The 19,437-nt window shown below is 36.8% G+C and overlaps 1 protein-coding gene across 4 annotated transcripts in view; it reads right to left on the bottom strand.

The window, feature by feature from the left end:
* Positions 1-11,752: 11,752 nt before the first annotated feature.
* RPGRIP1L (RPGRIP1 like) overlaps positions 11,753-19,437 on the bottom strand; it is a 91,292-nt gene continuing 83,607 nt past the window's right edge. For all 4 annotated transcript variants that reach the window (XM_031458434.2, XM_031458436.2, XM_031458435.2 and 1 more), the window contains 2 exons: positions 18,499-18,632; positions 11,753-16,238 (listed from right to left, as the gene is read on the bottom strand). In XM_031458434.2, coding sequence (XP_031314294.1) covers positions 16,126-16,238; positions 18,499-18,632 — 247 coding nt within the window. In that variant the 3' untranslated portion in view covers positions 11,753-16,125. The remainder of the gene's footprint in view (positions 16,239-18,498; positions 18,633-19,437) is intronic.

The raw sequence follows: 19,437 nt of genomic DNA, 5'->3' as shown, positions 1-19,437 counted from the left end.
ATCTTGTTTTAATTTGTGATTCCATAATAACGTATGATGTAGAGCATCTTTTCATATGCTTACTTTCCATCTGTCTATCCTCTTTGGTGAGAGGTCTTTTCAGATCTTTGTTCCATTTAAAGATTTTTTTATTTCCTTATTGTTGAGTTTTAAGAGTTCTTTGTATATTTTGGATAATAGTCCTTTATCAGATATCTCTTCAGCAAATATTTTCTCCCAGCCTGTGGTTTAGCTTCTCATTCTCTTGACAGTGTCTTTTACAGAGCAGAAGTTTTAAATTTTAATGAAGTCCAGCTTATCAATTATTTCTTTCATGGATCAGGACTTTGATGTGTCACTGGTTTTAATAACAAAAACAACGACCATAACAAGGCTAACCCAAAGTGGGCTGTTAATTGCCATGTAGACAATGATTTTGTATCCACTAAAGCTCCACGGTAATGTTTTGTTTGGCATTTGAGGATGCTTCCGTGCAAATCATTCCCATGGACATGTACCAGGAAAACATGTATTTACAGTTACTTTGTAAATAGCCTATTTATTTCAAGTGAGACGTCTGCAGTAGGAACAGATCAGGCTGCACGTATGAGTCCTGACTTGGTATTAGTAGGTGGCAACCACCCTCTGAGCTGTTGTTCCTGACATTTTGCTTGAACTGAAAGCCAGGTATTATCATCAGAGGTGTCTCTCTGTTCCCTGGAAACTAGTAATAGTGTTCCATGGGACAGTGCCCTCCGTCACCGCTCCCAGCAGCAGAGACCAAAGCTGCTAAAGACATGCTACACATCAGGACTTGTACTAGGAGTTGCCGTGGCAAGAAACGGTGATGACAGTGACAAGATAGTCACATTCCAAGGAGTTGGACTCCAGTGAAATACGTGTCAGGGACAACTCTGGGGAAAGAGATTGGCATTCCTGATCTAACAGATACCACAGTCTGTGAGTTTACCAGCCAATGAGCTCAGATGATAGGTAAGTGACAAACTCCTCAGAGGAACTGGGGGACTTATTAAAGGCGACATCAGGCACCACCATCGCATCATGGTCGCTGTATTCTCTTGGTGAAGCAGTCACAGGCACGGCCCGGATTCAAAGAGTTGGTAAAATAGATCCTATCTTTATGGGGGGAGTTTGTGGCCACCGTTAATCCACCACATATAGTTATTTCTTTTTACCCCCCCCCCCCCCCCCGCCTATTAGTCCATGGGCATGAGGAGCCCATTATTTTGGGCTCTTCAATGGGACTCTTAATGGGTTCCCTTGGGTGAAATGGTTCCCCTCTCAGGAACCAGGACCTTACAGGACCTAAGACTGTGGGGATGGGAAACACATATTCTGCAAGGGGGTTACTGGGAGTGGTGGTGAAGGGGGCACCTCTACGTCTACCTTTTGGTTTCTGGATCTGCCTATTTTAGCTCCTGGGGACAAAGCACCATACCAGCTGGAGAATCAGTACATAATTTATATCCTGGAAGACAGTACCTCAACTAGCTCAGTTGTCTCTAAGCAGGCACTTCAGCTGGGCCCAGGATAGGTCCTTCCTTCATTCTATGAGGACGGCTGCTTCTGGGCACTCCAGTACTTGGTAGAAACAGTCACATATTCTCTTCTATAGAAGGAACCCCTTGAGCTGAGGCAATGTATGTGGGATCTCATTTGGTAAATCAGACTTTGTTATCCCTCCAGTGGTGGTATTGGTGGAGGCATTGTGGACAGAGAAAACAAATACATATCCAGAGGAAGTATTAATTCCAGTAAGAATAAATTCTTGCCCCCTCTGAAAGTAGGAGTCCAATGTAATCAAGTTGCCATCAGTGCATGACTGGCCTCCTTGAGACATGGAACCATCTGGTAATGGGTCTAATTGGCCCAACACAATAATGGCAATACTTTCCTCACTTCCTAGGTTACTTCCCTTGAGGCTAGAGGTAGCCATGTGACCCAGTTTTGGCTAATGAGATGTTAGTGGAAGTTAGCTGCGTGGGGCTTCCTGGAAAAGTTTAGCTGACTCATCTGCCCTTTGCTCTTCTTCCTGCCTACAATGTGCATATGATGCCTGTAGGTGCCACGGGCATCTTGTGCCTTGCAGTGATAAACCAACACATTAAAGATGGTAGAGAAGACATATAGAAAGGATCTGGGTCTTTCAGGGCCGTACTGAGCTATTGAACCAATGCTAGGAACTGTCTACATTCAGACTACCAATCGTGGAAGAAAAATAAACCCCTATTTGTTTGAACCACTGTTAGTCTGCTTTACTGTCACCTTGCATGCAAAAGCATTTATAATTTATACAAGTCGCATCTGCATGCACACACACAAATTTTTTAGTCTTCAATTTATAAATGTATGATCATATTATATATATCTTTCTCTTACTTTATGGTATCATGCTTTAGATCCTTCTTAATACATACCAGAAATCTCTCCAAGTCAATGGGTATAGCTCTAATTTATTATTTAACAATATCTTATTAATTCTTTTGGACAAGTAATACTAGCACATGGTTCAAAATTCAAAAGGTATAAATAGAAAATGGTGCAGCCCCTTCTGAAAACTGGAAGTTCCTCAAAAAGTTAAACAGAATTGCCATATAACCAAGAAATTCCACAGCTAGGTATATACCCAAGAGTAATGAAAACATACATCCATGGAAAAACGGGTACACAAATGTTCATAGTAGCATTATTCATAATTTCCTCAGTGGAAAAAGACCTAAATGTCTATCAACTGACGAACGAATAAATAAAATGTGGTATATTCATACAATGGAATATTATTTAGCAACAAAAATGAATGAAATACTCATGCACACTACAATGTGAATGAACCTCAAAAAAATTTTGCTATTTAGTGGAAGTAGCCAGTCAGAAAACCACATATTATGTGATTCCGTGTATGTGAAATGTATATTTCTGTGAAATGTATAGGCAAATCCAGAGAGACAGAAAGTAGATTAGTGGTCACCTGGGGCCGAGGGCAGGGAAGCTGGGAATGGAGAATGATTGCTCTGTATGTGTGTTTTCTTTGTGGAGTGCTGAAAATGTTCTAAAATTTGATTTTGGTGATGGTTGTAGAACACTGTAATATATTAAAAAGCACTTAACTGTACACTTTAAATGGATGAATTTAATGGTATGTGAAATATATCTTAATATAGCTGTAAATAATATACAAATGTAAATACAGTAAAAAGTAAGTTTTTCTTCTACATCTTCTCCTAGCTGCCAGTTCACTTTCCCAGAAGCTACCATTACCAACGTTTTAAGCATAGTTTCAAGGTATTTTATTTACATTCAAACACATGTACATGTATGTTTTTACATAATTTACTGCATAAACCACACACTATGCTCACTTTACCTTTTCACTTGAAAATGTATTTTGGAGACACAGACACAGAGAGGAGAATGCCCTGTGAAGACAGAGGTAGACTGGAGTGATGGGTCTAGAAACTAAGGAATGCCAAAGACTTACCAGTGACCACCAGAGGCCAGGAGACAGGCCTGGATCAGATTCTTCCTGGAGCCTTCAGAGGGACTATGGCTCTGCTGACACCTTGGTTTCACACTTCTAGCCTCTGAATAAATTTCTGTTGTTTTAAGGCCAAAATCAAACAAAAATCTATCTTGGAAATTATTCCATATAAGTCAGCTAAGGTTGACTTCTTTTAAACAGTAGCAGAATATTCAATTTCATGAGCATAACATAGTTTATTGGGTGAATTTCCAACTGGATAATCAGGGTGTTTCCCATTTTTGCTTTCTTAACCAATGATGAAATAAATAACCTCGTCCATACATTATTTCTTACATTTGCAAGGACATCTTTGGGATAAAGTCTTAGAAGTGGAATTATTAGATTGTAAGATAAGTGTATTTTACATTTTGATAGAACTGCCAAATTGATCACCATAAGGTTTGCAGGAATTACCCTCCCACCAGCAACGTGTGAGTGTGCCTGCTTCCCACAGCCCTGCTGGCACCGTGAATGATAAAATTTTTGCTCTTGTCAATCTGTTAGTTGAAAACTTTTATCTCATTGTGGTTTCAATTTGCATTTTGCATTTTTGTTATTATGAGCAGGTTGAGCATCTTTTCCACGTTTGATACCATCATCAATATCATCACATTCAATAGCATGAATGTTGTATTCACGTCATTAAGCCAGTTGAATTTTCTTTTCTGTAAATTGTTTATAACCTTTACCCATTTTATTACGGTTGCTTTTCTTATTGTTTTTAGGAGCTCTTCATGTATTAAAGAAATCAGCTGTTTACCCCATTTTTAGCAAATATTTTCCTAAGTTTTTCATTTGCCTTTTGATTTTATGATATTTGCCATGAAGAAAATTTTATTTTTTGCGTAGTCAAATTCATTACTTTTTTTTTTCCCCATAGCTTCTGGATTTTGTGTCATACTTACAGAGGCTATCCCCACTTGAGATTTTAGCTAAAAATAATTATTTGTTTACTTCTAGTGCATTTATGGTTTCATTTTTTTACATGTAAATATTTATAGAGTTTATTTTGGTTCAAGGTATGAGTAGGGATCCGATTAATTTTCTACTTCATGCCTTTTTAGTGGCTCCAACATCATTACTGAGTAGTCCACTTGTCTCCAATAATTTGATATGCTACCTTAATTTGTATGTATTTGGGTCTGTTTCTAGACATTGTGAGCCTCATTGCATTCCTGAAATAAACGTCTCTTGATCATAAATTGTAATAAATATTATAGATATCATAAATATATATATATATGTATAAAATGTGGTGCTCAGTTCTATTTGCTGATATTTTTCTTAGGATTTTTGCTTCAATATTCCTAAGTGAGATTAGCCTCTAGTTTTCTTTTGAGTATGTGCGTGCAGTGTTTTTTTTGGTTTGTGAAACAATGATATATTCACTTCTTTAAAAGAGTATGGAAGTTTTCCTCTTTACCTCTCTAAAGCAGTTTGAGTAGCATTAAAATGATCTAGTCTGTGAAGACCCACAAAACCTTCTGGGCCTAGTGCTTTTGGGGATTAGCTCCTTAATAACTGTATTTCCTCTATGGAAATTGATCTTTTAAACTTTCTATCTCTACAAGGTAAATTCTGGTAAGTTGCATTTTCTAGAAAATTATCCATTTCATCTAGGTTTTCAAATGTATTTGCACAGAATTGTTCAACTCAGATTCCTGGTATCTTAGAATAACCACTGATTCAATAGTTCATCTCCATTCATCATGTTTCAATTTGTATTTGTGCTTTCTCTCTTTTGTAATGATTAGATTTGTTTTGTTAATTTTTTTTCAAAGAAAGATCTTTTTATTAGTTCTCCAGTTTGGTTTTTTAAAATCAATTATTTGTGCTTGTATCTTGCTATTTCCTTCTCTCAACTTTCATTAGTTTTCCTTTTTGTTCCTTTTCTAAGTTTTGAGACAGATATTTAATTCGTTTATTGTTACACTTTCAATTCTTATAAATATTTAATCATGCACTCTCCTTTCAATCTTTGCTTTAATTTTATCTCAGAGACTTGCTATATAGTGTTTTCATAATCATCATTTTTAAAAGAAATTATTCAATTTCAATTTATATTTCCCCTTTGACTAGAGAATTTTTTTAATACTTTAAAATTTCCAGATGGAGAAGACCTCATGCCTTTTGATTTTATTTATTTTCAGTCTTCCTGCACTGTGTTAAGACAATGTTGTTGGTTTGCATTATTTTTACTTAAAAAAACTTATTGAAGTTTCCTTAGTGACCTCACATATGGTTAGTTTTCATGAATGTTCCATGTGTATTTGAAAAGAGGAAATAATCTCTTGAGTAAGGGTGAAGAGTATGAATAAGATCTACCTTGGGATTCTGTTGTTTAGATTTGCTATATTCTTATTTATTTAATTAGCCCGTTTGCTCTGTGTTGAGTGAAGAGTAGATCTTACAATTCTCTTCTAAATGTATCTCCATGTATTTCTCTTCTATATGCTCTATGAAGTTTGCTGCTATGTTATCTGATCATAGTTATTAATAACTTTTATATCTCCACTGTGAATTATGGCCTTTAGTATCATAGAGAGTCCTTTGTCTCATTAAGTCCTATTTCCTTCACAAATTTCATCTTGTCAGATATCAAGTTCACAATCTCTGATTTTTTTTCTTTGAGTATCTCTTACAGTATAGAGTTGAATTTTGCCTTGTAAGACAATCTTAAATTCTTTTCTCATAAGTTAGTTAAGATCATTTACATTTATTGTTGCAACTTAAATGCTAGATCTTAGCTCTGTCCTATTATTTTATATTTACTATATGTTTTTCATTCTCTGGTCTGTTTTCTTTGCTTCTTAGTTAAAAAAATGTTGGTGATTAGAATTATTTGTGGGTTTTGTTTTAGTAATCATCTTTTCACTACTATCTTTATATAATGCCTGCTTTCTTTTTTTAGGCCTCTACTACCTGATTTGTCTGCTTTAAATGATATCTTTGACTCTGACCCATAACCCATGTGAAACCAAAATGAACTTGTTCTACTTTCTCATTTCTATTTATCTTTTCCTCTCATTAAAAAAAAAAAGGTGTTATATCTACTTTCTTAGAGCACATCACATCTATGTACTAGTCTTCCGTCTTGTCCTCACTTTTGGTTGGTCTAATCTCTATAGTTAAATATAGTCAGTGCTTACCACGAGGCTTTTAAACAGTTTCCTCATTCATCTGTTAGTTGGATGAAGGTGGTCTTCTAATAGATTCCTCATGAAGGACTCATTGGTACAATACTCCCTGAATTCTTGTCTAAAATTGTTTTTCTATAAACAAGCACATGAAAAGATGTTCAACATCACTAGTCATTAGGGAAATACAAATCAAAACCATAATGAGATATCACCTCACACTCACAAGAATGACTATTAAAAATTTAATATTTGAAATCCTTGCAAGTTTTGCAAAGTTGTGGAGAAATTGGAAACCTTGAATATTGCCAATGGAAATGTAAGATGGTTCAATTGCTGTGAAAAACAGTTTGTCAGCTCCTCAAAAAGTTATATAGAATTGTCACATGACCCAGCAATCGCACTTCTGCTATATATATACCCCCAAAGAGCTGACAACAGGTACTCAAACATTTGTATCATAATGTTCATAGCAGCAATGTTCACATTAACCAAAAGGTAGAAACAACACAAATGTCCATCAATGGATAAATGGACAAACAAGTCATGGTTATTCATACAATGGAATATTATTTAGCCACAAAAAGGACTGAAACACTGATACATGCTACAAAATGGACAGACCTCAAAAACACTATGCTAAATGAAAAAACCCAGACACAAAAGGTCACATATTGTATGATTTCATTTATATGAAACATCCCAAATAGGTAAATCCATAGAAACAGAGAGCAGATAAGCAGTTGCCAAGGGCTGGGGAGAGGGTAATAGGTTATAAATGCTTAATGTATTCAGAGTTTTATTTTGGAGTGATGGAAGTATTTTGAAACTAGAAAGAGGTCATGGTTGTCCAGCATTTTCAATGTACTAAATGCCACTGAATTGTTCACTTTAAAATAGTTAATTTTATGTTATGTGAATTTCACCACAATAAAAACTGGTTTGCTATATAACCTTCATATTTGAAGTACAGCTGAGTTGGAAAAAAAAAATCCATGGTTCACACTTTGAGTTTTTTGATGAGTATTTCACTACTGTCCTGCTTTGTAAGTTGCTCTTGAGAAATCTAATGTCAACTATATTTTGTTTTCTTTATAAATGCCTTTTTTTTTTGGTTTGGAGAACCAGAGGGTATTTTTTCTTTAACTTTAATGCCTAGTTGTTTTATTAGGATATGTTTTAGAGTTGACAGTTTTGAAGCAATTTTCATACATGGTGGACACTTTCAATACGTAGAATCAGTTCTTCTATTCCAGGAAAGCTTACTTATGTTTGCCTAGCTATCATAGCTAATATTTTCTCATGGATTCTTTCTACCTCTTTATTTTCTTGGCTTCTTTCATTTCTGTCCACTATCTTCCTTAGTCTACTTTCAGTCATATTTATTTTTTCTTAAGTACATTATAATTTAGTCATTTCAAAGTTAATTTTTTTTTCTTTTTTTCCAATTTCTTTCCTAACATCATTTCCCATTGTAAGTTCCACTTTGCCTATGGTGAGTTTTTAAATTCCTGATCTGTTTTTTTCCCTATCTGCAATTGCTTTTTAAGTGATATTTAATTCATGTTGGAATACTGTGTAACATTTTCTTTTGAATCAGGGCTGGTTTTCTTTATTTCTTCTGTAGTTTTTCATCTACTGAAAAGGTTTTCTTAAATAAAAAAAAAGTGAAATATAACAAATTCAGAAAAGTAAATAGCTGATAACCATGTTTCACTTTTTCCCTACCATCTTAATCCACCGTCAAGAAACTGACTTTGACACAACACTGTAAACTGACCGTACTTCAACAACAACAAAAAATTTATCATGTGTGTATCTTAATTCACCATCATTAAGATCTATCACGTGCTAGGGTTTCTCACAACACCACTTACCATAAATAATGTCATCCTTTTTGCCATCTGATTAGTGAGTAAACCAGTTTCAGAATCCCATCCTGATGTTCTGATTTCTAGGGCCATTCCTGGTATCTACTCTTAGATACCAGGGATTCCCTCACAGCGGGGTCTGAAACAAGAGCTTACATGCAGGTACTTTATTTGGGAAAAGATCCCAGAGAGAGGAGGGAGGGTCTGGGAGGAGCAAAATAGAAGGAAAAGCAGATGCAAAGTTGTATTAGCAAGTTGTTCATCTCTATGAGTGATGGGGCTTACTCTTGCTGGAACCCTATAGGATGCACCTCAGGGTTGTCCATCAGAGGGATGAAAAGGGGGAGTATTTATTTATTCACTGGCTCCTGACTCTTGCTGGTCAAGAGTTTTCCTGGGGAGTTAACTTCCTTGTTTGTGAATAAAAGATGGGGAAGGAGAATGTGAGGTAGGGCCCTAGAAGTGTTTTATACTATTTCTAATGGCTTCCTCTGCTTCAGTTAAGAAGTCAGCTCTCATCTTAGTATTGTTCTTGTCTCTGAATTTAAAAATTTTCTCTTTGTCTTTGGTTTTCAACAGTTTTTCTATGGCATGCTTTAAGTAATTTTCTTTGTTTTTCCAGCTTGGGCATGCAGCATTAATTCATTCTTATCACTGTGCCTTTTCTGTATTCTGGAAAATTCTTAGCCATATCTTTTGGAATATTGATTCTTATTCTCTTAGAACTTGGACTTCAATTATGCTTACAGGTCTACCTAGTTTTATGCACTTTGATTTATTGTGCTTTGCAGATTTTTTTTTTTTTTTACAAATTGAAGCTTTGTGGCAACCCTATATTAAGTAAGCCCATCAATGCCATTTTTCCAACAGCATTGTCTCACTTCGTGTCTCTGTATCACATTTTGGTAATTCTCATAGTATTTCAGGCTTTTTCATTATTATTCTATTTGTTATGGTGATTTGTGATCAGTGATCTTTGGTGTTACTATTGCAGAGAGATGACTCACTGAAAGCTCAAATGATGGTTAGTATTTTTAAGTAGTAAAGTGTTTTAAATTAAGATATGTAAATTTTTTTAAGATAATGCTATCACACACTTAATAGACTACAGTGTACTGTGAACATTAACTTTCATATGCACTGGGAAAAAAAATTCATGTGACTTGCTTTATTATGATGTTCGATTTACTGTGATGGTCTGGAACCAAACTTGCAATATCTCAGTGTGTATAACTTTCCACACAATCCCTAGTCTATTAACCACCCTGCCCTTTTTCCTTCAGTATTTTCCAGTTTTCCTTCCATGCATTTTAATGAGTATGTTCTTGATTTTTATATTTACAGTTCCCTAAGTCTCTCTTCATTTGTGTCTGATTTGTGGTTGGATAACCACATAATGTATTCTTAATTTCAGTTACTTTAATTTTCATTTATAAAACTTCCAGTTGGTTCTTTTTCAAATAATATCCAATTCTATGTCAAAATTCTCAAGATTGTCTTTTAACTCTACTAACATATTAAACATTTTTTTGATTATAGGTGATAATTCTATTTTCTGAATTACTTACAGGTGTTTCATCTGTCTGTTGTCTTAGTCTTTCAGTCATGTGGTTTTGTCTCCTTATGTGCATAGTTAATTTTATATGTGTACCAAACAGTGTACATAAAAAACACAGGAATAATTTGAGCCTGGGGGATTTACTGGGGCTCCCAGTCTTCAGTGGACCCTAAATTACAGTTTCTGTTCTTCAAAGCCCTATGAATCTGTCGGAAGATCTGTTCAGCTTCTGAGCCTCTTATCGATGCTTTCAGATTGGCAGCTGCATCTAGGAGAAAATCGGCCTTCAGGACTGACGCATCTTCCGGCTTTCCTGTTTCCAGATCTTGTTCCTGTAATTTCTTACAGCTGAGATAAAATTAGTTTTCCAAGTTGTTCTTAATAGGAAGGGTGGTCCAAACCATCAAATTCACCATTACTGGGGTAGAACTCCATCCTGCTGAAAAGTTTTCTCATTTTGTTTTCTTACAGAAAATGGATCCAGGATTCTCTTTTTAAATTAAAAGTTGTTTTAGATTTTCCTGGACGAGCCAGGGCAGGAAGTCACATGGGTGGGGCGGGGGTTTGGGTGGCTTATAAGGTTTGTTAGCTCAAGAGTGTCCTCCGTTGCTGCTTCAGTCAAGTGTAGTTTCTTTAATGAATAACTGTGTATTGATATTGACACCATTTAACGATAGTACCTGGTTTCTCTGGGGCCCACAGTTTCAGCTGGTTCCTTGTTTCATTTCATTATTATGCCTCCAAGGGAGATCTCCTCCTTCCAAAATGCCCCTTTCTCTTCCGGAAGAGGTATCTTTCCAAGGCTGCTACCTCTGGTCCTCTGCATTTCCAAGCCTCTTCCTTTCCCTGTCCCAGTAGCCAATACTCTGATCCACCAGGCCTCAGACCCGTCCTTAGTACTTCCTCAATCTGGGACAATCTTAGTTGATATTATCTGTGTTGTGCCGCCACTAAAGTCCTGTCACAGGCTCCTCTCTTGCGCTTAAACCTTGCCTTGCTCCCTGCTCTGGTGTGGGCTCCGGAGCTGATGTCTGTTTTCCCCACTTACACGTAAAGTGAAGTTTGCAGAATTTTCTGTCTCCTAGTTATGCTGGAGGAGTGGGTTATTTCTTGTCCTGTTAGAACTCAGAATAATAGTAACAACAGATATTTTTAACTTTTAGATAAAATTATTTTTTAGCTAGCCTTTTATCACTGATTTCTAATTTCATTGCATCGTGCTCACAGAAACACACCCATAAGATTTTGATTCTTTGGAAACTGAGACTTCCTTTGTGGTTGAGAACATGGTTAATTTTTTTGTTGAATGTTCTTCATGCATGCTGTATTCATTTCAGTTTAGTAATGATCTTAAGCAAATCTTCTAGACTTTCTCTTGTTTTTTGATCTATAACTCTCTAAGAATTAAATTCTATCTTTTCTTGTCCCTTGTTTTCCACCTTGGATTCTATGTAGTCTGATATTAAAATTACCACCCTCCCTTAACACTTACATATTCAATACATCTATTATTTTACTACTATTTTATAGCATGTCTTTCCTCTCTTGGTTAGAAAAGTCTTCCTAACCTCTAGGTTGTATGCAGTCTTTTAAGTTTTCTTCCAAAATTTCTCTTATTTTTCCCTGTTGTTAAAGACATGTGTAACTATGACAAAACACACTTACACCAAATACAGCTTGATTTTAATGACATATTTCCTTAACATTTCTTACAAACTCATAATGCTTCAGCTCCTTACCAGTGGTTCCTGCGAGCTCTGAGTTTCAGCCTCTGTTAGTTACTTCACCATAAAAAGGTACAAGAAGCACCAGACACAGAAATTATCTTGCTGTTTCCTTAGTTTCCTGATGGCTAAAAGTGCCCCTGTCATGTTACATTAAGAAAAGCCTTAACGCAAAGGAACATTTTGGGGAAGGCCACTGGAAATGTCAAAGATGCTGCTCTCTAAAGAAGTGGCCATAGCACCAAGAGGAGGGAAAAATGTGTGCTCTGATTAACTGAAAATGAGGAGGGGACAGACAGGTGGGAGGAGATGCTGCCGCTGAACACAGGTGTGAGGAGAACAGATGACAGAAACATAAAGATCAAGATGTAAATCTGATTTAAAAAGAAATCATGATGATGTTCAATGAAGGGAGATGTGATGCTGGGACGGGGATGAGAAAGGCAAACTCAATAAAGAGTGAGAAAGGGCAAAAAGCAGAGGAACAGCCCAAAGGCACCTACCAAAGAAAAGAGGGCATGTTCTGAGTCTGAGGGAACCAGATCTGACTTCAGAAAAACTGAAGGAGAAATGCGGCTGAAATGTATTAGTCAATGTTATACAGAAAAGGAAAGGGCAAGAACAAAAGGTGTAACGACACCAGGAACACGGGCCCAATTTTGCAGGAGGTCAGACTGCAAGGTGCAGTCCACTGGTGCTGCTTTGAAATGGAAGTGAGTGTTCTATCTTGCAAGATAAAAGAGGTTGGGATGAGGAGATGTTTTCTAATTCTATATTTCCAGTTTCTAAAACACTTGTTTCTATAGCTTTGATTTTTTTTTTTTAGCTTTCTGGCTGACCTGGGGGTTGTTTTTGTTCTGAACAAAGGGGATGTAAAGCTGCGTTTGCTCCCATTCATGGATCTAATTAGGCAGGTTGCCCAATCTGTAATAAATCATGGGTTTGGTTTTCCTTTGTTAAGGTAGTCACAGGCCTTCAGGCATGAGTGACTTATTAAAATGTCCTCTCATAGTTGGGGATGAATGACCATCCTGGTATTGTCAATCACGCAGTAATTTTATATCCCCAAAGCTCTCCCTTGGTTGTTCTGTGCTACCCGAAGACGGTATTTTATTCTCATATTTGCTCACAGACATGATGCACATTTTGCTGTCTAGAGCATAAGGAAATCATTCTAAATTCAGCAATAGTGCCAGTTTGACTAAAAAAACCCTTATTTTCCACATCCACAAAAATGTTAATCAGATTCTTGTTAGAACATGTGTAAGAAGTGGTTTTCATTGTCACAGCTCTTGATGCCAGATTACTAAAATAATTTATGTTTTGTTGTGGGAACATGGGTGCACACAGAACCTCCCCAATCACAAGACCACTTCTCAGCCCACACTTCTTCATAATACGTAGAAATTATTTGTGTTTTGTGGTAACGAGTGAATGGCAGGAACAGCAGAATGTCAATGTGGCTGTTCTTTATTTGATTAAATATATTCTCTATTTATTCTTAAAAAAACTAATTTAAGTTAAATGGCAATAAACCGTGATAATTTAGAAAACATGTTGAAACTGAGAGTGAAGAGAAATGTTCTCTACGTAAACCACACTGTAAACCATAAAACTTATTTTTGTCAACTGCTTCTCATGACAGTGGCTAGGAATTTGACATTTCTACTACAGTAGGCAAAAAAACATGTAAAATACACTCTCCCGCACACCACATCACATCTCTATTTATACTCCCAAACTAAAAGCATTACAACCCCGAAAGTGCTGAGTGTACTGTGTTCATTTACACCAAGAGTGGTAAGTTCACACAGGCTTTACCTAAAGCTGGTGTATCTGGGTGGCAGGGCCACTGTTGGCACCCCCTACCCTCAAACCGTACTTAATGGCTCAGGCTTGGGTCACCAAGAGCAAACCACTGCTCTGTATCCTGAAAGGTACTGACCTTTTTAATGAAGTCTGGTCAACACAAGACAGAAAAAAAAAACCTATTCTCAGACAGATTATGAAACCCATTTGAAGCATCCAATACCACTTACCCACTTCAGAATGTGTCAAGCAGCTATTTAACTTCTTATGAGGAGTTTTGTGAAAATTCATGTAGTTTGAAGCTCAGTATTTTAAAACTAGAAGAGGAATATTTAATAATCTGTTATGATACACATGAAAGTCACAGAAAGACGGCTAATTCTCCAATGTAATCTGAGGTACACATTCCACACAGTTGACTAGATCTCAGAAGTTTTCTAATAAAAACTTCCCCTTTCCACTTAAAGATCATAAGAAGTCAGCACAATCCGGTCTTCCCTGCAGAAAGGGTCTTTAGTTTGGGATGTAACGTTTTAAAACAATAATACAAACCTCTTGGGAGAATACCACAATAAATGTCTTAAAAACCACTCAGTTAATCCCAGGGTATAATCCGGCTGTTTTAAATTAGTGCAGGGAATATTATGGGCCTTAATGACACTGTAACTGCTTAAAGCCAAAGAAAGCTAGAAAGAGGGGCCAAAAAGATGAGCTCAGAGCCAGCTGAAGTGACAACAAACATGTGGCTGTTTACTAGGGTTGGAGAGGTTTAGTCCACAGATGTTTGTGGTCTCTAGAAGGTTCCAGAGGAATGAGTTGTTATGAAGATTCTCAGAGTTTGAAGAGAGCAAGATTCTTCTTGGAGATGGCAGGCCCCAGACAGGGAGGCCCAATGGTAGAGACAGAATTTATAGATTTCTGCGGTCAGATCATACTCTACTGGTCCCACAATGTACATCAACAAATTAATATTGTACGGATGTCATTTCAAAGCCTCCTAAAGACGAGAGTCATTATTGAAGCCATTAGAGCACAGATGGTTCAAACTATATGCAGATATTCATACTTGCATTTTTGCATTATGGCTGCTTTTTTTTTTTCTGTTGAACTGTAATGAATTGTCTCATAATCTATTCCATCTTCTTGCCATTAGCAGGCTTTGAATGTTCACAAATAGGAGCAAAGAACTCATTTTCCAGAGCTTTAATCACACAAAGAGGGAATGCCTAATTCTCTAAATGAAATGGTCTGTGATCACTGAAGCAGAGATTTAATATATCACGGCAAATTAGGTAGATTTTAATAAATTACTTATCTCCCTGAATACTTTACATATGCTTAAGAAGGAACATAGCCTGTTTGCAAACAGTGAAAACCCACAGCCTATAAAAATCCTTTGAAGAAAATGACAAATAAAAAAGTAAATTAAAAAATGAAATGCATTATATCCCAGACCTCTAGAGACAATTCCTTTGCAGCATTGATTCACAGCTCCATTAAAAATATCAATTAAATCCTTCAGTGAGATTGAGTAAAAGCTAGAAAATTAACTTTCTGAGCTGCTTTTCGAGGATCTGGTTATCCAGATACACCCTAGCATTGTACCAGCTTGATGCAAATTTTAAAAAAAGATAAAAAGATACTCCTTTCAGGTCTAACTAAGCGTATCAGAATTTGAGCCACATTTTTAGTATTTTCTTTCTATGTCATAAGCTAAGTTTTCGAAGTGTGAATTTCATATACATCTATGTATCTATCTCTTTACCTACACACAGCCCTGGGTCCTATATTACCATCACAAACACATGAAAATCATACAAATAAGAACTGTAATGTTTAAGAAGAAAAACAAAAAAACTTGCAGTAATTTAATAAGTTGGTGCCAAGTCTCATTCTTTATATTTAATTGATAGAAATGGCATGCATCAAAGAAAATGCATACTGAGCTTTAATGTGCATAAAGTGGATATTAGCATTTTAAAGAGGAAGATTAACACATTAATCCAAGTAATTTTCATATATTGCTTCTAATAAAATCTTCACAGTATAAAACTCTTAATGAGGCTAATCATAGGCGTTCCATTTAGTGGGACAATTAGGGATAACATAAAAGTATTTCTTTTTCATAGGTTTTCTAAGATTAATGCTTTTTGCTTATTAAAAATAAAAATGGGAATTGCATTTCAGTTCTTCATAAGAAAATGTTGAAAATGCAAATAGACTTTCTCATGCTATCGTGTAGATATAAATTATTGAGAAGGTGTTGCCCACTGTGGAGAACTTAAGTCCTGAGGGGTGGCAGTCATGGGAAGGAGGGAATAGAAAAATAAACAAATGAAAAAGTATACAAAACTTGAACACTTTAAACCCAGGCCTCCTCCTTTCCCCCAGCCTCCCATGAATTATAGATTATATACACCAGAGTAATTACAGAGATCTCATCTAAGTGCTTTCATGTATGTGAGCATTTACTCAGGAGTAGGAGATGCCTCTGGAGCGGTTTCTTTCAAGCCTCCAAGTCATCTCTGTATTGCTCGTAGACAGACCGTAGGGCATGGAGTGCTTCCACTGTTACCCTGAGCTTGCCAATACTTCCACCATCTGCTCGTGTGTCAAAAACTAGGGAGAAAATAGCGGAAAAGTGTTAGTATCACTCAACAGATTTTTCTTCAGATAGGCTAGCTGACACAGTAGTTGAAAAGATGAAAACAGCTCTCTAAAAGTCCAAAATTTACTGGCAGCTTAGACATCTAAAAATTAAGCTTGTCTTGTGTGTATGAAGATATGCATTTTAGATGTATTGCATGTATACATACACATTGCTTGTGGAGTTAAACTAAAGATTTAATTCTGACATTTACCTAGTGGAAAGGATATAGGATAATGATTCCCACACAGAATCAGAATTTCTTAGTAAGAAACAAAAGATCTAAAAAGGATCAATATCTGACAACGAAGAATTAGTTCTAACATACAGTGTTAGTAACAGATATCAGAATGGCAACCCACAGTAAAGAAGCTACATAATCATAACTTGCAATGTTATTTATCTTTCTAAGGAAAGCATTCCATTTAAAATAGATTATGTGTGAGATTAGAAATACTTAAAATGGCAGAGCCTGAATCTTAAGGTCTATGGACTGGATTTGAGGGTCGATGAACTGATGCTGTAGGAAGGCAGATATAAAATTCTGAGTGTCTGTGCATTTTTCTGGGAAAGGGACACAGCTTTCAGTGATAATTCTCTGAGCTCAGTGGTGGGGGCCAAAGGGGATGCTGATTCAGTACCTGTGACCCCATCGCTCTGTGGACGGTGATACTAGTAACTCAAGGCCAGAATTTTGGACTTTGTAAGTTTGATGGCACTTACATAGTTTCCTGTTTACTTTCCTTGTGGTTTTACTTGAACTTTCACTATGTGTGTGTGTTTAATTCCAAGAAAATCTGTAAAGAAATCTTCAAATAAAACTTAGTATACAAAGACTTAAGGTGGAGAAATGAGCAGGCAGGGAGATTGCAGGGGCACAAGGGGTCCCCAGATCATGCCCCAGTCTTCCCCTCTTCTTTGGGACTTCTCACTTCCATGCCTGGCATGGAGCAAAGCATTAAAAACCTGCCCTGATCAGTGTTTAATTTTCTGACTCTTTCCCAGCTCAAGGCCACAAGAGCTGTTTGTATCAGATCAGTATGCTCATATGTGGTCTTGCAGAATGAGGAGATGGGTTGGTTGTGAAACAGAATGGATTGGAGAAAAGATTAACAATGAAAAGCACAGATAATTTTGGTCATTTTTGTCAGGCTTTCTTGGTTCCGGGTGTCTTTAATGGGATTTAGGTTGGTATTTTAATCCTTCTATCTTTTTCTTCTGTGCCTGCTAAACAAAGTTGTGATTTGTATAGTTTATAACATTTCCCAGAATAGGTTTCTAATTTGGTTACCTGGGCTGATTTGGTTAATCACTTGGCTTGATCCTGACTTTCGAGCACCTGACACATACCCAGGACAAGCAGCTTGACATACGAACCCCAGCTGAACTGTGGTGTAAGCAGAGTGCCTGGCACTTAAGAGGTGCTCAATTAAGTGCTTGTTTAATGCACGAATAAATGAGTGAACAGACTCTGTACATGTTCCCAATGGTGGCCCTGCTACCTTAACAGATGAGACAAGGATTCAGCCTCATTCCTCCATTTACTATGTATAGCCCAGGCCATGCCTGATTATGATTAAAGAAAAGTCTTGGTTTCATAAAGCATGATTCCTTCAGCATGTTCTAAATTTGTGACACAAGGATAAAGGGTAGAAATAAGGCCTCGTGGGGACTCCACCTGGTGAGCTGAAAATCTAGGAGAGCATCTCTTGTCAAGAATTCCTAACTCCTGCCTGAATCCTGATGGGAAACAAGTGATCAAAACGACTCAGGGTTATTTGCAGTGACTGTATCACTGAACTGCAACACTGAATCAGAGAGAAACCTTGCAAAAGACATGACAATGATCACCCAGAGTAACATGCCTTAGCTGAAATAAGGCTTGACCGCATGAGCCTTCCATAAACAACATTAAAAAAAATCCAATAGCCAAAAATCCAATTTTTATCACACCATCCCCCAATACGAACAAAATGGAAATTTTTTTGTGAAATGCAAGTAATTATTTTTAAATTTCTGTTGATTCAAAGGAAGGCAGAAGGAGAGGGTAAGGAGGGTGGGGGAATGCAGGGAGGGGATTCCAGATTCAACAAAAGAGTCAGCTTGAGCTGCAAAGGATCCCACTAATGTGTGACTCAACGTCTTTGCAGCCAGCAAAAAGAAGGTTTTAATAAAGAACTTGGATTTCAGCAGTTGCTGGTTGTACAGATTGAGCAATACTTCCACTCGTACCGTCAATATTTTGCTCGATGATGTCTCTCCCTTCCTGAAACATGTCAGCGAGGTCAACGTCAGCGATGCCGATGTCCTCGCACTCCAGATCCTGCTCATCCTCCGGAGGGTCACTGACCACAGTGAAGCGAACACTGAGGAGGGAGGGGACAGAGAACATCACTGCAAAGGGAGAAAAAAATCACCGCGAAACAAAACTCCCATCATGGGCTTTTATCACTAACTGTTAAATCTCGAAGTTTCCAATTATTCCAATAGAAAGAAAATTATATTAGGTGAGATAAGTTATTACATGAACTGTTAGAATTATTATAGTGCACCCAGCCTTCACATGAACACTAATCCACTTTTCTAAGCCCTGATGGGCATTTACCTCTAGAATCTGAGAAAATTACTAGGCGAAGAGAAGAACCAGATGTCCACTCTATTATACACTATCTGATCATATTTTGACACGTCTACTTTTAAGGCTAAAAGGATCAAGTGAATAAAGACCCTAGAGGTTAGGGCAGTATTTCAAGTAGAAATGCAAGCTTTTCTATAGAAATGCACAACTTTGGAATTGCTACTAAGCAATTCAAACAACTGTGTTCTATATATTCTGAATTATGTCAGATAAATGTTGTAGCTCTGCCCAACAGCTATATGAAATGTTTGTATTACTTCAGCAATCTTTTAACCTACAATCATAACATCCAAGTTTTATTTTACTTTTAGACATATAATTATAGGGTTCTGATGGAACTGATTTGAATTAGTGGCTTGTGCTGAGGCCAAACACACTTGGACTGACCAAATGACAGAAATTTACAGTTAAGAACTCTTTTGATATGTCTTGGCAGCACAGCTTAAACCATGAATGCTTGTAAACTACCATTTTAACCATTTTCAAAAGGTATCCATTCCAAATCAGAAACAAAACAAGAAATCTTGTTTTTT

The sequence above is a fragment of the Camelus dromedarius genome, chromosome 9 (assembly GCF_036321535.1).
Source record: "Camelus dromedarius isolate mCamDro1 chromosome 9, mCamDro1.pat, whole genome shotgun sequence".
Lineage (NCBI taxonomy): Eukaryota > Metazoa > Chordata > Mammalia > Artiodactyla > Camelidae > Camelus > Camelus dromedarius.
Note: the sequence above shows the minus strand (reverse complement) of the source record. Positions and strands in the feature narration are given on the sequence as shown.